Source organism: Rhopilema esculentum, chromosome 5 (genome assembly GCF_057945365.1).
Source record: "Rhopilema esculentum isolate cy_ngs chromosome 5, ASM5794536v1, whole genome shotgun sequence".
In the NCBI taxonomy this organism is placed as follows: Eukaryota; Metazoa; Cnidaria; class Scyphozoa; order Rhizostomeae; family Rhizostomatidae; genus Rhopilema; species Rhopilema esculentum.
Window position 1 is genome coordinate 4,965,389 of NC_142819.1, and position 19,600 is coordinate 4,984,988.

Consider the following 19,600-nt stretch of genomic DNA (forward strand, 5'->3'; position numbering starts at 1 on the left):
TTTTGGCTACATGGTGTAAGAAAGTATTTCGTAGGATGTAACAGGCCTATAGTCAATCCAAAAAATAGTTTAATTTGAGAACACTTCTGTTGCAGCCACTTGAAAAGAGCAAAGAGGGCAACGTTGTATGTCTTTGTTCTAACCAGCGTTGTGTAAAAAAGGAAAGGGGAGATGTCATTTGAAATTTGCGATACGATAGGGCTTGAAGTGAAGTGAAAGTGTTGTAGACCCTTTGCGTGGTCGGATCCTTAATTACTAAGATCCTTAGTTGGTTACATTGCCAGGAATAAACAGGTATAGAACGCAGATATGTATGCAGAGGGTTGGACTTGCACCTGTCAGATTTTTAAGAGGTTCATTTTTCCATACAGCAGTCTGACTTCCAAGGCTAAACTTTTAGAACTGTACCCCTGCCCTGAAGTTCTGTACGATGTTATCTAGATGCCAGAACAGAAACTGAGTGAGGGTAAAACGTGTGACAATTTTTATTCTTTATCTTTAATTCAAACTCCTTCATTGTTGACTGTGGCAGCTGTTCTTTTCCTTTAGTGGGGTTGCTTCTGTAAAACTGTCAGCATTGTTCTTTGGGGAAAGGTGGGTAGGACTAGTAGTATTCGGGAAACAAATTAAATATAAGAAAGCACAGCGCAAAGTGATGGGGGTTTCAAGTAATTTTGGTAGTAACTGCAGGAAGGTAAATGTCCCAACTCACCCTTGAGTTCTTGTGCATAGGGTTCTGAGGTGATGGACCCTTCCGAGAGCCTGCCACTCAAGTCTTGGACAACTATTTTTGTAACTTGTTTTTACCTCAGAGAATTTACTACGCACCCCATTCAGATTGTCGAGTACGGCATCCAGGCAGAATGGAATTCTCAAGATACTAAACGACCACAATCCAAAAATTCTGCTATTTATTGTTAACTGGAATAAATGACTGTAGCTCCGGGAGGTATGTATGGTATGAAATCCCTTTCGAAAGACTTCCGTTTCAAATACCATGATTTTTTCAACCTAGGGAACGTTTTTTTTCTTTCTTTATTTAAAGTTGGTACAATTCTAGCTATGCATACAAGCTAATTCAATCCAACTCCAACGTGGTTGGCGAATTTTCAAAATTGTCGGCAAATGAAGGATGGCTCACCCTCTTTGTCGGCAAATGGGACCTGACCACACCTCTTAAGCACTACAGGTTTTTAGTCTAGGGTTTTTTTCAAACCTGTGACATATTTTCATTTTGATCATAACATTGTTAGAAACGTTTCATCTTCACACCTATGCTGTTAAAGGTAATGTGTCCAGCTAAAGCAAGCAACTCTGCGTTAGCCTGCGTGCATACCTTTCTTTTCGTTGCTAAAAAGTTTGCACGCAGCCTAGTCTGCATTGGTTTTCAGAAAAATGTGATTTTTCATGTGATCGCCCCAGCCATCGCGATCGTTCTGTTTATCTACAGTACGAGGCTGACTTTTCATGTGAGCAGTTTTGCATCGCAAGAGTACTGACCAATCGCAAGCCGTTATTTTGATGGATGGCTTGACAAATTGGGTATAAGCAGTACTTCTATATGGACACATTACCTTTAACTACTATAAGAAAGAAACAGAGCTTCCTGGAATGCTTGTACTTCATCCAACGACGGGCCTCGAACCGGATGTAAACAAGATCAGGGGTTTGGGTTCGAACGATTTTCGGAATTCTTGTCAATTGCTCAATTATGATGAGATTGTGGTGTTATTACAGTCAACCATATTTACTCAAACGACACTTTTCCAAGGACAGTACGTAATTGATACTATCAAATAAAATTTTTTGAGTCTCCATCTGTATGACATTATAAGAAATTAAAAGGTTTCATGGTTTCAGGGTTAAAGCCATTTCACCTAGATGCAATGTGAATTAGGCAACGTTTTGTGTTAAAGCCATTTTACCTAGATGCAATGTGAATTAGGCAACGTTTTGTGTCCATAATCACAGAGTTGGCTATGCCACGCAGCTACACCCCCCCCCCCATCCAGACAATAGCCTCTCTCTTCAAATTAGCGAAAAATTTTCTCAACCTAGGGATTTTTTATTCTAGTCTTTGCTTTTCTGAAGATCCTTCATTCTTGTGAATGTGATTTAATTAATTGATATCTATATATATATAAAAAGGGCTTCTATCTATAGACATAGCAAGGGTCCAACCAATTTCTATGGTCCAACCAATTTCAAGGGTCCAACCAATTTCTATGGTCCAACCAATTTCTATGGTCCAACCAATTTCTATGGTCCAACCAATTTCAAGGGTCCAACCAATTTCAAGGGTCCAACCAATTTCAAGGGTCCAACCAATTTCAAGGCTCCAGCCAATTTCAAGGCTCCAGCCAATTTCTATGGTCCAACAATTCCCGCTCTTCAACATATCCTCCACGTAACACCACATCGATCGCCTTCACAGCAGCCAACAGCATACTCAAAAGCAAAAATCGATATCAAGAAAATAGACTCTTCTTAGTGACAGCAAAAATCCAATAATTAACAAACGGCTGTACAAGAGTATTGAAACAATCTTTTTATATTTACAGTTCTATGATATTTAAAAAATAATGTACCCTGCCTTGCTTCAATATTCAAGAACAAATAAGTAAATCTACAGTCAATAATTACCTAACAATTATCTCTCTGTCATTCCATTCAGAAGAGTTTAAACAAAATAAGCCACAACAAAAATTAAATGAATGCAGAACGAACTGCATTATTGGCACCTTAAACGGAACGTGTTAACACTGATGGGAAAAGGTCTGTAAGCTTCAAACTTGGGGCCTCCTTAAAAACAGGTACCATATCAATACGCTACCAGCGATTTGACAGTCCTGGTGTCACAAGAAGGTACCAAATATTTCCAACAGATGGGGAGCCGAAAACCAACTCATGTATGGTTGAGTTGAATGTATTGGGTGGAAAACAGGTCAAAGCCTTGAGCAACACGATGCAAATAATTTGGTAATCGATTTTTGTCTAACTCAAAGTCATCAACTGTTAGTCAAAGGGATATAAAATGTTTGGAAACTTTATTATGTAGTGCACCCAATGTAAATAGTGTAACCTAGAAAAACAACACAATTTCGTGTGTCGAAAATATCCCCAGAATTTAATGCGACTGATGCGATCGTTCAAAGTCGACTGTAAAAAATATTATTACTCAAGAACTACATAAATCGCTATGTTAAAATGGGGATTATCTTAAGTAGCATACAGCACATTTGAAGTAACGATTTAAATTTGCAATTACGGGGTAGATTTTGCAAAAAACGATTGCATCAAGTCGAACATCTTAGTATAGGTTCACAACACTTGACCCCTGAAGGCCTATTCAACAGAAAACATGAATGCATAATCTATAGACTCGTTTCTACAATAGGCGGTGGCTGTCTATAACAACAATAACACTGTAATCTATGTTCCACTTAGCGTGCTTAATATAACCTTTCAATATAGAGTATTACAAAATACAAAATTTGCTTGTGTATAAGTTACTATTTCAAAACATTCCGTTCTTACGCACGAATTTCCACAACTACTATCATTGCCAGTCAATTCTAGCTCTCGAATTCACGGATTGCTGTGCATGCAGTACGGGGCTCATGCAGATGGTCGCTGCAATGGCTGTTAGTTTGTCAGGAAAACGATCCTGGTTTTGGGTGTAGGCAATCTGCTGATATACATGAAGAGGCAAACAATCTTAGTCCCAAAAATTTCAAGAACCCTTATTGGCAACAACTACACATAGAGAGAGAAAGAGAGAAACTGGTGCTCAATTGGCTTGCTTCCTTCGCTTATTTCTGATGGCTTCACGATCGTCGTGTTTCTCCATTAAAATGCAAAAAAATGCTCTTGAAAAAGCCAGTTACAAATTCAAAGGATAAAGGGATAAAGAAAATTGATCCTTTTTCACAGGAGATCAAAGCCATTTTAATACGGGATCTCAAAATTAAGGCGTGTCCTGTTCAAAATATCAAGCAGTAGTCGAGATGATCTCGAGCTAAAATGCTCCACTATGCCTGAGGGGGCATGGAAAGCACCGCCTAGCTACGATTAAAAGAATCCGCCCCTTTGGTTCTGATTAAAATCAAGTGCATCTTGGAAAGAACATAATCATCGAAATTATTCACTGATTGACTTTGAGAAACAGCATCCATCTCCTAGATTGCAGCGAAACAAGGTGCTTGTTGTACCCAACCATTATTTCTCTCGTCTGACCGGTTACTAAAACATTTCTAGTTTTTCACTGAGCCCGACCGGCGAATGTAGCAGCCTGGTTTTATTCCGGGCTGTCGAGGCGAAAAGCATTTCCATTTACGCAGTGTCACGTCGTAGTAACCGTTTGTAATTGCGGTTGCGGTTGAGTTAAATTACTCGTAACTGTCTCTTCCGGTTCTGACAGACCAGCGTTTTCAGTTTCGTCGTCGTCATCTGCATCGTCTTCTTCTAACTTCGTATCGTCCTCCATCTTTTCTTCTGAAGGTTCGATGTTCTCAGCGTGTTCACCCTCCTCCCCAGCCTCTTCGTTGACACCATCGGCTCCAGCTAAGAATCGAATGCATTTTTTCTTCCTCCTAAAACAGAATAGGGCAAACGATTAATAAGAGATTCAAACTTTGAAGTGCGCTGTTGAAGAGAATTGCCTCAGTAAATCAATTGAAGGTAACTTTGAGAAATTGCTGTAGCATATAAATATGACGGTAACAAGAAGCTTTCAATCTAAGATCTGCAACCAAGCAACCAAGAAGTGGAGAGGGTTCTTGTAAACACAATTTGTTTAATGCAATGTCAATTGTTATCAGTGACACAATCAACGATATGTGTCCCTGATAAGAGCTTTATGTTAGAATAAGCATCGCTGTGTGTACCTGCACGGCTTGCACCACTGATCTTGTCTGTCTAATCCATACCTTGCTCTGCATTTCTTTGGATTCAATTCTGCAAAAAAGAGAAGCATTATTCTAGTACTGAAAATTTCTTTCGACATTACCTCATCTGGATAATGTCGTTGTCGATATAAATAAGATTTAAATCTAGAAAGCTTCAAAACCTGTTCTGGGGCTAACATGTAACATTAATATTGCAAATCCACTGGCTTTCATGAAGTAGTCGCTGCAACTCCAAACCACCAACACTCATAATAAAGAGACCTGCTTTATTTGAAAACGGATCTCGCTACAAAATAGCTTTAAAACTTTGCACTGCAACCTAGTCTTCCCTATCATCTTATAACCTCTTGACCTTGCAGCTCTAGGTAATGTGGAAATATTTAGTCATTTAGAGTATTTGCAATTCACAACGTCCAGAACTGCCTGTCAATCTGTGGACATAATTGCTTCTGGAAATACTTGAAATACTCCCTTAAGAAGATTCCCCTTCGGTTTAAAACCATGTGCTAAAATGAACTCTATTAAACAACCTAATTGCAACTCAATACCTACACAGCATGCATTTAAAATTTACATGAATTCAAACACAACCCTAAATCACAGTGCTTTTGTACATTCTTAGGGCTGAAATAAATTAAAAGTTCATAGAACACACATAGGACCAGCTTAAAAATTTCATAGTTCCCATGGCAAAAGAAGTACATATAAATGGCTCTATAACAAACAAATATATTGAATGGTTTCAGCAGCAAGCTTAATAATCAATGTTCCAATCCACGCGCCCATCAATGGTAAACCAAAAGCCATTTGCTGAATGCACCACAATATGCTATTGCGTGTAAATAATACTGGTGTTTATCATAAACGCCAAACTTTGCTACTAAAGGCTGCATATTATGCTGGTTGATTAGCGAAACGAGGCATATGATAACAATTTCAATTCGACAGAATGAATCTACCACCAGTTCGGTGAACTGAATGTAAAAACAGTCACAAAACGTATCTGTAATTCATGTACTCCTGTAATGTCAAAATGTAAATATGAGATAAGCGACACGTGATGTACAGCTTCTGTAAATCAGGTGACACCCACTTCATTGCTATTAAAGTATAATGATCTATACCAAGACTTCCTCACAGCAATCTAAGAAATTTGAAGCCTGCAAATGAGAGATTTCTGTCCAGTCTAATAATTTGTAAAGCTGCATTTTGTATTTGCTGATCAGCACTTGACCAAGATACACAATAGCTAACAGTCTATTCTGTCGACTAACAAGCTATACTGATACACTTAAGTCAGTTCAATCCTACTTTTACCCTCTCAAAATCTTCATATTTAACAAGGGTAATTAAATACACCAAGCGTTTGTGCTCTAAATGCTACTAGGTACGTTTATGTTACAAAAATTGCCATTTGTTAACAATGAACTACAAGAGAACTTTAAACAGAAAACAGTCTATAAATATATTGGGATTTATGCTGTAAATGGAGAATCGAATTGCATCATGAATTTTTCTTTTAGGCACAATCTCCACAATATACATTCAAACTTCTATCACGCCTTCTTAAAAACAGAGACTACAACAGCTATTTGTTTGCAAATTGAGAATAGCACAGGTGGAGCAGGTGAGTGCTTTTTCACATGGCTTGGTTCAACAATATTTGGAATGTTTTTTAATGAAATCGTATGGAGTTTACGTGAGTCCTTTCATATATGTAGCACTAAATTGGAACAGCGAGTAAAAAACTAGAGAAATTATTCCTAAAACAACCAAAGCTATTTAAATCATATATATACAGCTATGATTATCTCTCCTCTTCAAAAATCGAAGCACAGATTTAGCGGCTCTTGGCGAATGCAATTATAAATACCGTAACAATTCGAAAATGCCCCCTCCCCCCTTTCGAATAATCTCCCTCTCTAGCATGGGGTTTTAAATCAGCAGCCCCCTAGGTAGGCAGTCACATTCGGACTGATGACGGATGTAGAATGCACTTTTTGGCATGTCAGTTAGCGAGTGCATGTGTTGATGAATCCAGCCTGTCCTTTTCAGTCTCAATATCAAATTAGTTTTTAAATCTTTCATAAGACAAGATGAAAGCCTTACCCTGGTTTTTATCCTTCCGCCTTTTCTTCTTCTTTCCTAGAACAGCGTAGTTGTCTCTCGCACTCCAGCCGGGGTAAAGCTGCATATGTAATGCTCTTTCTTTTCGTGCCATTTCGTAATATTTTGCTTGTTCTGATCTATCTAACGCATGCCACTGAAATAAGAATTGTACCGATGAGAATACAATAAGAAATTTTCGATACACTTCGATCTTCAACATCCTTATTTTAAACAGAAGCATAAAGGTTTTGATGAAACAGTAACTCTTGCTTGTAGAAAATCTGAGAATTTCAATCCCAATCCCTTGCTAGAAAGTTTTGCTAAAAAACATGAAACAAAACTCACCCTTTTGCCTAAAATTTGATTAATTGCCGCACTTTCTTTCAGCGTACATTCTGCAGCGATTTTCGGTCGCATCTCTTTCATATACAACATAAAAGCATTCAAAGGTTTTTTAACATGCGCTAAAGCTCGTTTATCTTTGCCACCTTTATGATCGCCAGGAACTTGAGGGTGAAACCCAGGTCTAGAGAAGGAAAAAGGAGCTGGTCACAATAAGTTAACTAGGCCTATACTTCCAAAATGAACTTTCAGTTACAGCATAACGAATTTACATACAAAGCTGTCTCTGTTTGAGATGGGTGGGGAGTAGCAGAGTAACAGCAAGGAGTATTTAAAGAGATACTTGGAATATGTAATACCCTTCCATTTGCTAAATAGAGTTTTCTTGACTTGATCCTGTCAAAGTAGAAACAAGGGGCAACCTTATTCTAACAGTCTCTATGTTTATCTAAACAATAATCATGAGCAAAATAGTAAAATATTTGCTTTTTGATAAATACAAGTGTCCCTATAAAACACTTGTTCTTTTAGTGTCTGTAATATCTTATAAGGATGATCATTCTAACGATAATTCAAATGACAATAGAACTGGGTATATGACACTTACCCAACCTGTGTGACGTATGAAATAACACCAGCGTTTTGACCTGCCATTGGATGGTGCCCCGAATGTCGATAATCTAAATATGGTATGGGACGAGCTTCGCCTGTTTTGCCCGGTTGGTAATACTGGGCATAACCGTGCGGAGGAGGCCCAAATGGCACCTGGGCATGTTGCCTAGAACAGAACAACCGATGTTTATTGGTTGATATGTCGTAAGTGGGTGACTGCATTAGGGCTACAGTGCTAATCGCTGCTAGCAAACAACTATTACACACAAAGTATTTACTCATCAAGACTGGCTATAATACAAATTATTCAACGAATTTAAGTATCAAAACAACAAAGTTTTCAAATTATGGAAAATAGTGAAAACACATTCTGTATCGCTAAACTTGGTAACTGCGGGACATTTAAAAATTTGTTTGAATGTTTACGTTTCTTAAAGTAAACAGATTTATTGAATAACTACATTTCTTTCTAGTATAATTGAATAGGGATACATCGTAGTTTTTAGATCAGGGTCCTCGTTGATAACAGCACGTATAGTCTTGAAGTGGTTATCCCGTACAAAAATTGTTATCATGATAGCAAATGTGATACATCAGAGGGGAAGCAGGCTATAATGTAGCAAGAAAAGACTTTAGACAAAGAGATGGAGCAATATAGGAAGAGATAGGAAAAGCTTCCTTACCAAGGCCTTTCGAAGAAACCTCGCTCGTTCCTCGTGTACATTGGCATGTGTATTTGTGATGCAGTTGCATAGCTTGCTGGGTGATGTGTAGCAGTATGTCCTGAGCTGCATCCCGGTGGGTAGCCAGTGTGCTCGTAATATCTCTGTGGAAATGCAAGCAATTGAGCAATTGGTGTTTGACTGCTATCGGGTAACTTGGACTGCAACGGAAAGTACACGCTAGTTGGTACCAAGAAGGGAGTACCACAGATATTGGCTATTCAGACTTGAAAGGAGCCGACACAAACCCGGAAAAGTGTACATTCATTGAGACACCGTGATAAAAAACAAACTAGGTTGGATAATGCTTGCAAGTCACCATATTACCTTGAAGCTCTTTAAGAATAACCTACCGCTTCATCAATCCCCTTACGGACAATTGTGGTCAAATCAAATACTATACCAAACAAAAACATAGAGCTTCCAACATAATTTTTACAGCATTGATTATAAGGCCTAAATTGAAAACGGATGTTCAAACACGTCCAAACTCTAGACAATCACTGTTACGTGTTTACTGAATACATATCAAAGATATACACGGACAGATTATATTGTAATCAACGTTAGCAAAATTTGAAGATTCGTGTGTAGAAAGAGGCCGTGATCTCAAAGCAAACGGAGACACAGACACTAAGGCTCTTCGACGGAGCCTAACCCTTTTCAACTAACATGACCTCGCACAACATTTGGAAAACTTCAATTAAAACCCATTTAACGCAAGCATAATGACATCGATGTTAAAGAGCTCTGATATGGGCCTCGAATAAATAGCCGGGTTGCTCTATGGCATGCGCTGAATTTGTGTACGTTCTGCCGTCAGTCGTTCGCCGCCATCGTTAAACCTAGTGGCAACGAATAGCGCGTGTTGTTTTCGCACGGTGATTGTTACGGCGGTGCGCAACACTGGACAAAATTCATTATAACTAGAATTAAAAGTGATCTTCAAAGACCTGCTTGTTTGCTGTGTATCGAACGCAAAACAGCACTGACCCATCACGGGTGCATAATAATGGAGAAGATTAGCCACCCTTCAAATAGAAGCAAACTCGAAAGGAAGAGTGAAAAATTGGAGCTCAAAATCCCGAATGAAATAACTGCTCAAATCATTTGTTTTCATTATAAGTACTTTCAAACACAATATTTAAGGCCGAAAATGACTACCCTTGTGACCGGGTTTTTGGATTTACAATTCGGGTAAAATCACTTGACACTCTTTACGGCTCGTCCCGATGAATTGCATCAAACAAAGATGAACTGCTTAAATTTCAACCTTTTTATCCCAGAGACATATAATGCGCATTTTGATATCGATTAAAATTTGGTTGTGGCCTCCTTTCTATGCAACTTTGCTTGTGAAAGTTCGTTAGGGACAGGTTGATTATGTTCATTTTTATGTTCATATTACCTACATATTTATGGATATATCATAATCTAATAGAAAAGTAAAACTCGACTCAGGCATCGTTATTGGAATAAACATTTAGTTAAAGAAAACCCTCTTCAGAAACATATTTTATTAAAAAAAACTATCATCTCTGCCGCCCCCCCCCCTTACTTCCACACCCCAAGTCCACTTTTAATAAAATCAGAAATTCGCAGAGAGTAAGGAATACGAGTTACCTTTTCAGTAACTGGTTTATGATGGTTGATGCATTTAAAAAAAGAAGCTTTAGAGAGAAACCGATTTGAAAAACTAGTTAGCTGCTGTACAAACAAAAACTACCGAGATTTTTGTAAATTTTCTATCAAGTACTTCATGTAAAACATTGGGAAACTGACTGTAAAAACCAGCTGGAGCTTAGTGAACTGTCAAAGTTATTTAGATTATATTATCATGAATGAATAAGATAAAAATATAAAGATTAGCTACAAAATTTAGGTTGTGCTAATATTTAAATCCCTGAACAAAATTAAACAAAGGTGGAGCAAATGCTAGCTTACGTTTTCAACAGATGATGGCTGGCAGAGCATTCGTGTAGGAAATACAGCCACGAAAGAGTTATTTCTATTCAGGGATCTAAAGAAACGGGCTGAAATCACAGGCAGGGTTCCAACAAACAGCGAAAAGTAAAAAGAACTGCAATTATGTTGCTCTTTAAACCTTGAATATCATGTCCCATTTGGCGAAGAGACAAGAGTAGTTGGGAACAGAAAAAGGGGAAATCAAACAATATAAATTGCTTAAATATATATAATTTTACGCAAATGATCTAGTATGCAGTGTCTCTAAGGACAATATCCGAAGAGCTATCAAGGACAGCTGAAAACAACTGATGTTTTGCGGCATCTCAATTCCTCAATGGACTGCCGGCTACCTTTGATGACGTAGAAATGTCTAAGACCGAGTATTCACTTCACAAAGAGCGATGGACCTTGTCTTTTATAAGCGCGAATGTCTGGATGAGATTTGGCTCTACCCCTTCAAGACAACGGTACCCTCGAAAACTCTTTACTTTGCAAAATATCATTTCTACATACCCCCTGGGGCCTCTCTCCCCTTAAAGAGGTTTACTGGCAGCTCTGTTAGTTCCTTACTCACTACTGTTGCTGGAAACGATGTCAATGTATTTTACTACAATCAGTAGATGTTACTTCTGCTCTAAACCTCTAAGGAACAAAATACTTTTTATACCTCTGCTGTCATCCTTGCCAACTCTCGTCTCCTGCTAACAGTCCAAAATCAACTGATGCTGCCTCACACCTGTCTTTATATAGGAAATATCCTAGCTCTGATATTTTTCATGCCGACACTGATAACACAGACAAATTCAAATTTAAGCAGAGTTCTGCTGCGTCTTAGCACAGAACAAGAGTCTTAATAATTCAAAGACAGTATCTTTGAAAATGTTTAACCGCCATATTACAAAACACGGATCATACAGCCTTCCCCGGGGGTAGTTTGAGTATCAAAAGAGAACCCAATAGTGAGATTCAAGGATTATTAATATGGCAACCTCGGCAATGCCGTCCGGCAAAGAAATAGTTATCTGCAATTAGGGAAGGTTCCCTTTCAATAACGGATCTGTAAGCACTTTCTTCAGACTCGAGGGGCAATTCAGTCTTGCAAATAGCGTACGAGATTTTCTCTAAAACACAAGGATTTCCAGGGATTTTCAGATAAAACAAAATAATTTTCACAAAAGGTGTACGAGATTTTCAAAGAGTGATTTGCCCCTCGTTCAGACTCTTGAAATATCTTGAACAGGGCATAAACTACATGGCTACCTTGCTAAAAGGCTGTCAAAACGATTTTTCATCAAGCTGCCATGATGGTTACTTTCTAGCATGACAATAAAGGTTTTTGCAACTATTTGGAAAACTCTAATCTTTTGGAGAACTTTAATCTCATTTGACTGAAGAGAGAGTTTTGGTAACTTTCCTCTAACTTTAGACGAGTAATTATATCTGATGAAAATGACAAATGAATGAAAAGATCAATGAGTTAATGAATGAATGATGATGATGATAATGGATGGTGATCATGATGCTATGCATATGCATACAATTTAATAGAAAACATCTCAATCATTATTATTTGCAAAAACTAGCATTGGTTAAAGTAGATTTCATCAGCTACCATCTTGGAAATACTTTCCCTCATCAAAAAGAACTTAGGTGAAACTAACTGATAACTGCGAAAGACAGAAACATAGCAAGTAACTGTATTTTGAATATCCGCTTTTAAAAAAGCGAAGAATAAAGAATGCATGAATTTCCCAGCTATAACGCTAGTCAAAGATTTTACTACGGAATAAAGTGTAAACCGTTAACAAAACTGGTCAGAAGAAAGGAATTTAAAAGAGCATGGAAGATCGATGGAGCTTAAAACCATTCAATCCTCGCAATACGTACTCAACTCATCATAATGCCATTGTACCACAAAACGGGACGTTAGTACATAATATCCAAGCAATATAATATATAACCGTCATAGAAATTCCGACCAAAGGATACTGACTGATCAAAGAAAACAAGACAACTAATTATTGGTTACTTTCGCAACGCAGCAGATATTCCTCGCTCTACAGCAACGACATATGAAGTTAATCTAGAAAACTTCCACACGGGAATTTTTAACTTTTTTGGGGTCAATAGTACTTCTTCTTTTACATTTCAATCATCTTTACAGTTAAAAAGCAATAGATTCTATTGCTTTTCCTTATAAAATCGAAAGCTTTTCAAGAAAAGTCCATGAGGACACAACTATTGACAATTAAATTTCTTACACAACAGACAATAAAACTTCGAATATCAGCAATTAGTTGCCAGAACCTCAACCTTTGTAGACCAATATATCTTGCTTGCTTGCCAGTTCAAATACACACAACCTACAGTAGCTTTTTAGGCAACCAATAATCAAGCATAATACAATATTTACCCCCTTACCTTGGACCCAACGATCAAGAGAGAAGCGAAGACAGCCTGAGGCAATCAATAGAGACCCAAGGATATATTCCTTGCATTGGTACCACACAAGGGAAATGGGTCATAACTAGCTGGTTAGAGCAAATAGAGACATCAATTATCCAAGACAAGAGAAACCACCAAGGAATAAACAACATCTAGATGATACTTGTGGTATCTAAATGACCCTATCGCAATGTAACTTGAGGCGCAAACGAAGATGGAAATATTAACGTAATGATGAGATACCCTGATGCACTTTACATCTTACCACTTTACTGTGCACAGTAAATCACGAATAACCAAATAACGAAAACTTTAATAGCCGATAGGCTTTTGGAGAATAGATGATGTGAATTAGAGATCACACCAAATGCAAATATTCAAATCAACATAGCAAGGAAATGAAAGCAAGTTCACACTATCTATTGAATCGATATATTCCAGAAGTTTCTAGAACAACATCTCAACATCAAATGCGAAAGCATAATATCAAAAGAAAAGGATTTATGAAAGCATTCAGGTGTACTAGTAGCCTGGCAGTTATGAGAGAGGAAGCCAACTTTAAATTGAGAAGAAGATATTGCGCCGGTATTCATCTAAATAGTGTTCAAAATTCGAGTTGACAACTTAACCAAGTTAGACAAGACACCGAGTCATGATAACAGGAGGGGGAAACCCAATACGCTGGTCATTATGTATTGTGGCTAAGATTGGTTACATGAAGTTACATCATACTGATTTTGAAAACAACCTCTGCAAACGACCTACACCAAAAAATAAAAAATCCGTCATGTGATCATTAAAAGCCCCTATAAACAACTGTTTATGGTAAGCTGTTGTTAATAATGTCAAAAGAACAATTTTAACTGAAATAAACGAATTTCAAATCCACACATCTAGACTTAAATGGATTAAAACCTAAATTATTCAGAATCTTTGAAATTGATATCAAATAGAGTTAACATGGCTACTGAAGTCTGGTCAGAATCAAAGAATGTAAAAAATTACCGTTTGACAAACAAAAAATTTAAAATTCTTTCTTGATAATGACTAATTTTTCATTCAATATACATCACGGCCTCATGAAATCAGATTAAACATCCAAGCTTGACAATAAATAATGAAGGTGACACAAAGCAATTTAGCACTGTTCAATCCAACTAGCTGAAATCTGGCATGACTGCATCCGGAAAAGTTTGTATCATACAAAAACATATGGCAAATAAATTAATATCCTTTTGGAAAAGAATTTAGAACCTAAAACCCAAGAATAATTTTTCTTCTTACTGAAAGTAAAGAAAGACAAGGTATTTGAATAATGCAAAAATATCAGTTTCAGTTAGTTACGGTTAGTTTTTGTAATGCTCTGGTTATAACTGAAGGACATTTATATATATAGAAACAATGCCTGAATATGCTTTTATAGAGAACCAAAAATGAATAAAGAATAAAAAAAACCTGGTTTGTCATTATTAGCAGGTTAAATATCAAACAAATGAAATGGAATGGAGACAAACTATGGTATTTAAGCATTTTACCTTTATAAAATGCTGCCACACTGAACACCTAAAAATCGATTTCCACAGAAATCCAGAAGCAGCAACTTCAATATGATAAGAAGTAAAAGTTGGTAGCAGGTTTGGCCAACAGGTTTTGGAAAACATACAATATTCTTTATTAAGGCAAAAATGGATTCATTAAAATTTGGACAGAAATGGCAGGGCTTTATTCTGTATATTTGAGAAGAATGAAATCAGTAAACTAACAGAATAAAACATATAGGCAAGGCCCAAACCTCAACACAACTCCTATCCTACTTCTATAGGAATGTGCAATAATATTTCTACAAAGCAAACAAAATTTAATCCAAAAAGATTTCTCAATGAAGCGAAGATTTTGCAGACCTTAAACGTCAAAAGCCAATTAAACACTCTCCTTCGTCACAACAAGAAAACTCTTTTTCATTTCGAGCAACTTTCAATACAATTGGTGTGAGGAGAATGATAAGATGTGACTGCTACCTTGGAAAGAAATATTACGTAACCAATAAATACAAGGAAAGTTGGATTTTTAACAATTTTCTGGTGAGATAACAAATGTCACTGGCCAATAAACCAATCTTATGTCAATACTTCATTGGAGGAATCACAGGGATTGACCTTAGATTTCAAACAGCCGGCTACATTTTTGGTAGAATAATGGAATACAATGCAAAACAAAAAAGCAATTTAAAAACAGCTCCTAACCACACTGTCTGAAGCCAAATAATGTTGGATAATTATGAAGAAAAGTTTCAACATCCCTGATCTTTAATTTCAAATTATTACAGAAAGGAAATTTGTTTATCATCTCTGCAAATACAGAATGGATTTAGCATTAATTAAGTCCTAACAGCTTTATTGACAGTCAGTCTGCTCAAGAGAGTCTTCCTAGCCATTATCAGCCAATTTATGCATCTAATTTGAAGGAAGATTATAATAGCTAATGAAGATAAGTAAATGGATAGTCTATGAATTTTGGTGTCTGTGGTCAATTTTGTAAAGGTAAGCTAAGTGTATATAAATAATTGGTTCCAAAATATGAGCCTTTTGGGAGAAAATGCCAAGAAATGATGGGTTGCCTAAAAAATTCCAATGTGTTATCATGAAACAAACATTAAATATTTAATGATATGATAGTTTCAGTGACACAAAATTTTATCTAGGTAATGAATATTTTAAGAGAATAGTAAAAACATTACAAGTCTTATTATACCCGATCCATGCACTGCAGAAAAATAACAAACTTTCTGAATCTTTCCATAGCAAACATTTCAGGAACCAGGCATTTTGTTTTGAAAATGATTCCCACCAATTGATTTTAGGCATATAAATGTTGGAATGCGCTTTGGTTTTTTTTTAAATTTACTTTCTAGCTTCTAGACAGCTATGGAAGAATGTCTGATTTCTTTGTATTATAGAGCCAACAATTGCTTGCAAATGACACTTGCTAAATTATGCCACAATTTTATATCTGGGGCATTAAAATAATTCACTTTGTGTTGTTCATTTAAGAAGAGGTTGATATGGCATAACTGTATACTTCAGGCCCAGCTATAAGACATTCAGCAGGGGAGAATTAACAGCTCTCCTAGTAATTTCCAAGTGAGCTATTGATAGAAATACAAAAATACTTTGGTTTGAAGAAGAGTTTAGGAGAGCAATCTGCATTTGAGGGGAGCACAGTGGAGTGAGCTATTGATCTCCTCAAATGGTCAGGCCTTCCTTGTAGTTAACAAATAAGAGTTTGACCTGGCGAGCAGGAAAGTAAAATTTTGTGTCATAATTAGAGGAAACACACCAGTCAGATGAAATATATTAACCAATTGCCTACATCGCATTCATTGATATGACATAATGAAACACATGAACTTATGATTTTGCTAGATGACCCATCCATCTAGCAAGTCCCTCACTTGAAATTATTTATAAACAGGAAGGTATAATACCAGATCAAGAAACAAAATTCAAGATTCAGTAAGTCCTTATTGACTGTACAATTGCAACCATAGGAGGGGAACATTGCCCTGCGTTTTTATTACTGACTAAAATTGAAAGAAAATGAGCCCTACACTACCAACAATTCTTTCTTAGGCTTGGATCAGAAAATTTAATCTCATACTGTGATGAGTTTACCAGCAACAAAACTGGAGCTAAATCAATCCACAAGTTTCTAAAAATAATTCATGTCTCATATCAACTGTTCATACAAGCTATTGTGCCAAGACAAATGGCTATGGTAACAAACTGATGCTAAAAAGTACTTCGAAATAACACAATTGAAGTATCACATTTTGTTTTTAAGGGGCAGGGGAGGGAAGGCGCAGTATACAACTCATAGAAATTAATATTGTCTGCTGCCAATACTGTTGACCTTACGAGAAAATAATGACAGTTTTCTTTAAAGTATGCCGCCATTGAAATTTGAAAAGGTCATTGAGTAAACAAATAGGACTTGACAGACAATCTTGAGGACATGGAGCAAGAAATCGGGAAATCCTGCCCGAAAACGGATTCATCGCTCTCAAAGCTACAAATGTCAAATATCATTTTAAAGATCTCACTTGATATCGGTGTTACTAGCGATAAAAATTCACAATAAAAATTGTATTCGATAACAGCGGGTCCAGTTTTAAACAAAGATTAAATCCCTTCCTACAATGGCAACCCACCACTGGAGATAATTACTAAAACAGCAGAATAAACGGCTACTCACATGTGGTCCTACTATAACAGGCGCGGGCCGGCCGTATACTCCTAAAATAGGGACACAAATTAGAAACAGAAACTCGAAAGAATATTTAAAGAATCACAAAAACCATTCAGCAAGATGACTACGCTCACAAGACTACAGCGCAAATATTTGGAAATCAATTTCATTGCGGATGAAAAGTTTAAGGTTAATCTACGTAAAGTTAATTCTAATCAAGGATATGCTGTATGCTTCTAAATAAAGTAAACAAAGTTAGTGTTAGTTTTCAAAGTGGTCTTATAAAATTTGAGCAGGTCAGGGCAAATGGAGTTTGACGCATTTTTTGAAAAAGATCGGCGCCCTTTGAACACAATTACTTTGTCTCAAGATAATAGCGGCAGCCTCTTATGTCACAAATCTTATGCATTTTAGATTGAAAATTCCAAATGTAAATTCGTGACAATTTTCCAAAATTTATATCGAATTTCTTTACCAAATTATGGCTGACACATTCGAATTAAGCATTAAAAGAAAATGAGAAGTATTTAGGGGAGAGTGGGCGTTAATGCAAGAGTGGGAACTTGCAAGAGTGACAAAACGAAATGCCCCTCCTATGTTATGGGGTTATGCTTCAAGGAATATCAACAAAACTGCATCAACATTTCTGGCCTGTCTATGCTTCAAATATCAAGCGCCAATTCAAGGGGGCCTAATGCGATAAAATGTATCTAATTTTCCCAGTTGATGCTCTAAACACTATGTTGCACTTACCCAATTTTGAGGTGAAAAAGTTGATAAGGAATTTTAAACTTGGAGATCGGGAGGGAGGAAGGGTGTATCAATGCCCCTGACGCTGGCAAGCATGCAGCAATCCATTGTTGGTGCGACATACCAAAGTGAATCACGAATTTCCTTAGGAAAATCGAGAGCGCGATTCAATCCCGAACTCACCCGTAATAAATTAAATCGCATCTACAAGCTTCCGTGGAATTAACCCAGTCCTGAACTGCAATATTTGAGGTACGTAGTTTTTCGTAATCCAACACAAACAAGTCGGCGTGCTCAATTATCAAAGGACAATGCTATGATAAACACGAGCAACTTTTTAATATCAAACCATAGCCTAGAATTCCTACCCAAGGTAAGCAAAATTAGGCCAAAATAGCAAAAAGCGGGAATCAAAAATTTTTCTCTAGAACCAAGAAAGTTGGGGTATGGGGTAGGTAAACAAAACTGGCAAATACCTTGGGCAGCTTCCCCTTTGATGTTGCGCCCATGCAGCTCAACATAATTGCTTTCTTCTTTGCCCTAAGAATGGTAACAAGAGACAAACGAATGAATAAATAAAAGGGAATCTTGATACATGTTGGAAGTGATCAAGTGTCTAGGAAACCGAATGCGTATTAAGGCTGATGATCTGTAGAATTCATGTACTTACCGAGTCAAGCGTTTGATCTTCCGCGTCTTTTTTGATCAAGTCAGATTTGATGTCATTGACCACGTCCACTGTGGAGTTTTCTGAGCCTTCGTCGTCCTCTTGTCTGTACTCCTTAACTTCATCATCAGCGCCATATTCCTCTGCCGTGTTAGTTGGCAGTTGTGGCATTTTCTCTAAACTAAAACTACAATCGATTGCAGGCAACTCAATCCTAAACTGGCGGTCTCCCTTCAAAACAAAATCTATCTGTCCTTTCAGCTCCTCTACTATGCAACACTCATGGCCCTTCCTTGGTCATGCTGCCCCCAACCGATTCGCTGCCCTGCGGCCCCGGACCTCCGGTTATGTTATCCTCCTACGCAGAACTGTGCAAGTTATCTAAACAGGCCATACTATCTGTATTTTAATTTACGCTTGCAAGTGCCGCGGGATTTATGGAAAGGGCAGGATGGGTATAAATAAAGGCTGAAAACCATATCATTAGGGCACAGCATTCAATTTATACAAGAGCATAGATATCATAAACAAACTGCATCTCAACAAGTTGCTTATGACCAAATGTCTGTACGAAAATGTGATCCACATAAATAATTACCAAATTTGCCATGCTCGTCATGATTAATGAATTAATATGTTCTAAATAACGTAATTGCTTGTGAAGAAGAGCAAAGAAATTTTGAATGACTAATACTGAGGCTGCTCGATGAAATTGAAAATGAAAATCTAATCAAGCAAAAATTAATTTTTTAAATAAGACTGACAATTATATTGATAAATCACCACTTTTATCACAATACAGTCTTTTATAGCTTTTGTTCTAGTAGTATATT

General features: G+C 37.1%; 1 protein-coding gene across 2 annotated transcripts; it reads right to left on the reverse strand.

Moving 5' to 3' along the window:
• Positions 1–2,484: 2,484 nt before the first annotated feature.
• Positions 2,485–19,051, reverse strand: LOC135689380 (transcription factor 7-like 1-A). Of its 2 annotated transcripts, none has more exons than XM_065206577.2 (9): positions 18,771–19,051; positions 18,577–18,640; positions 17,357–17,397; positions 8,654–8,853; positions 7,966–8,136; positions 7,362–7,542; positions 7,017–7,170; positions 4,887–4,956; positions 2,485–4,592 (listed from the first exon to the last, which is right to left on the reverse strand). In XM_065206577.2, the coding sequence occupies exons 1-9, from the start codon at positions 18,936–18,938 to the stop codon at positions 4,343–4,345; spliced, it is 1,299 nt and encodes a 432-aa protein (XP_065062649.2). In that variant the 5' UTR covers positions 18,939–19,051; the 3' UTR covers positions 2,485–4,342. The 2 variants fall into 2 exon arrangements, with proteins under 2 accessions (XP_065062649.2, XP_065062650.2); XM_065206578.2 differs by having other exon boundaries at positions 8,654–8,796; positions 18,771–19,049.
• Positions 19,052–19,600: the final 549 nt, after the last annotated feature.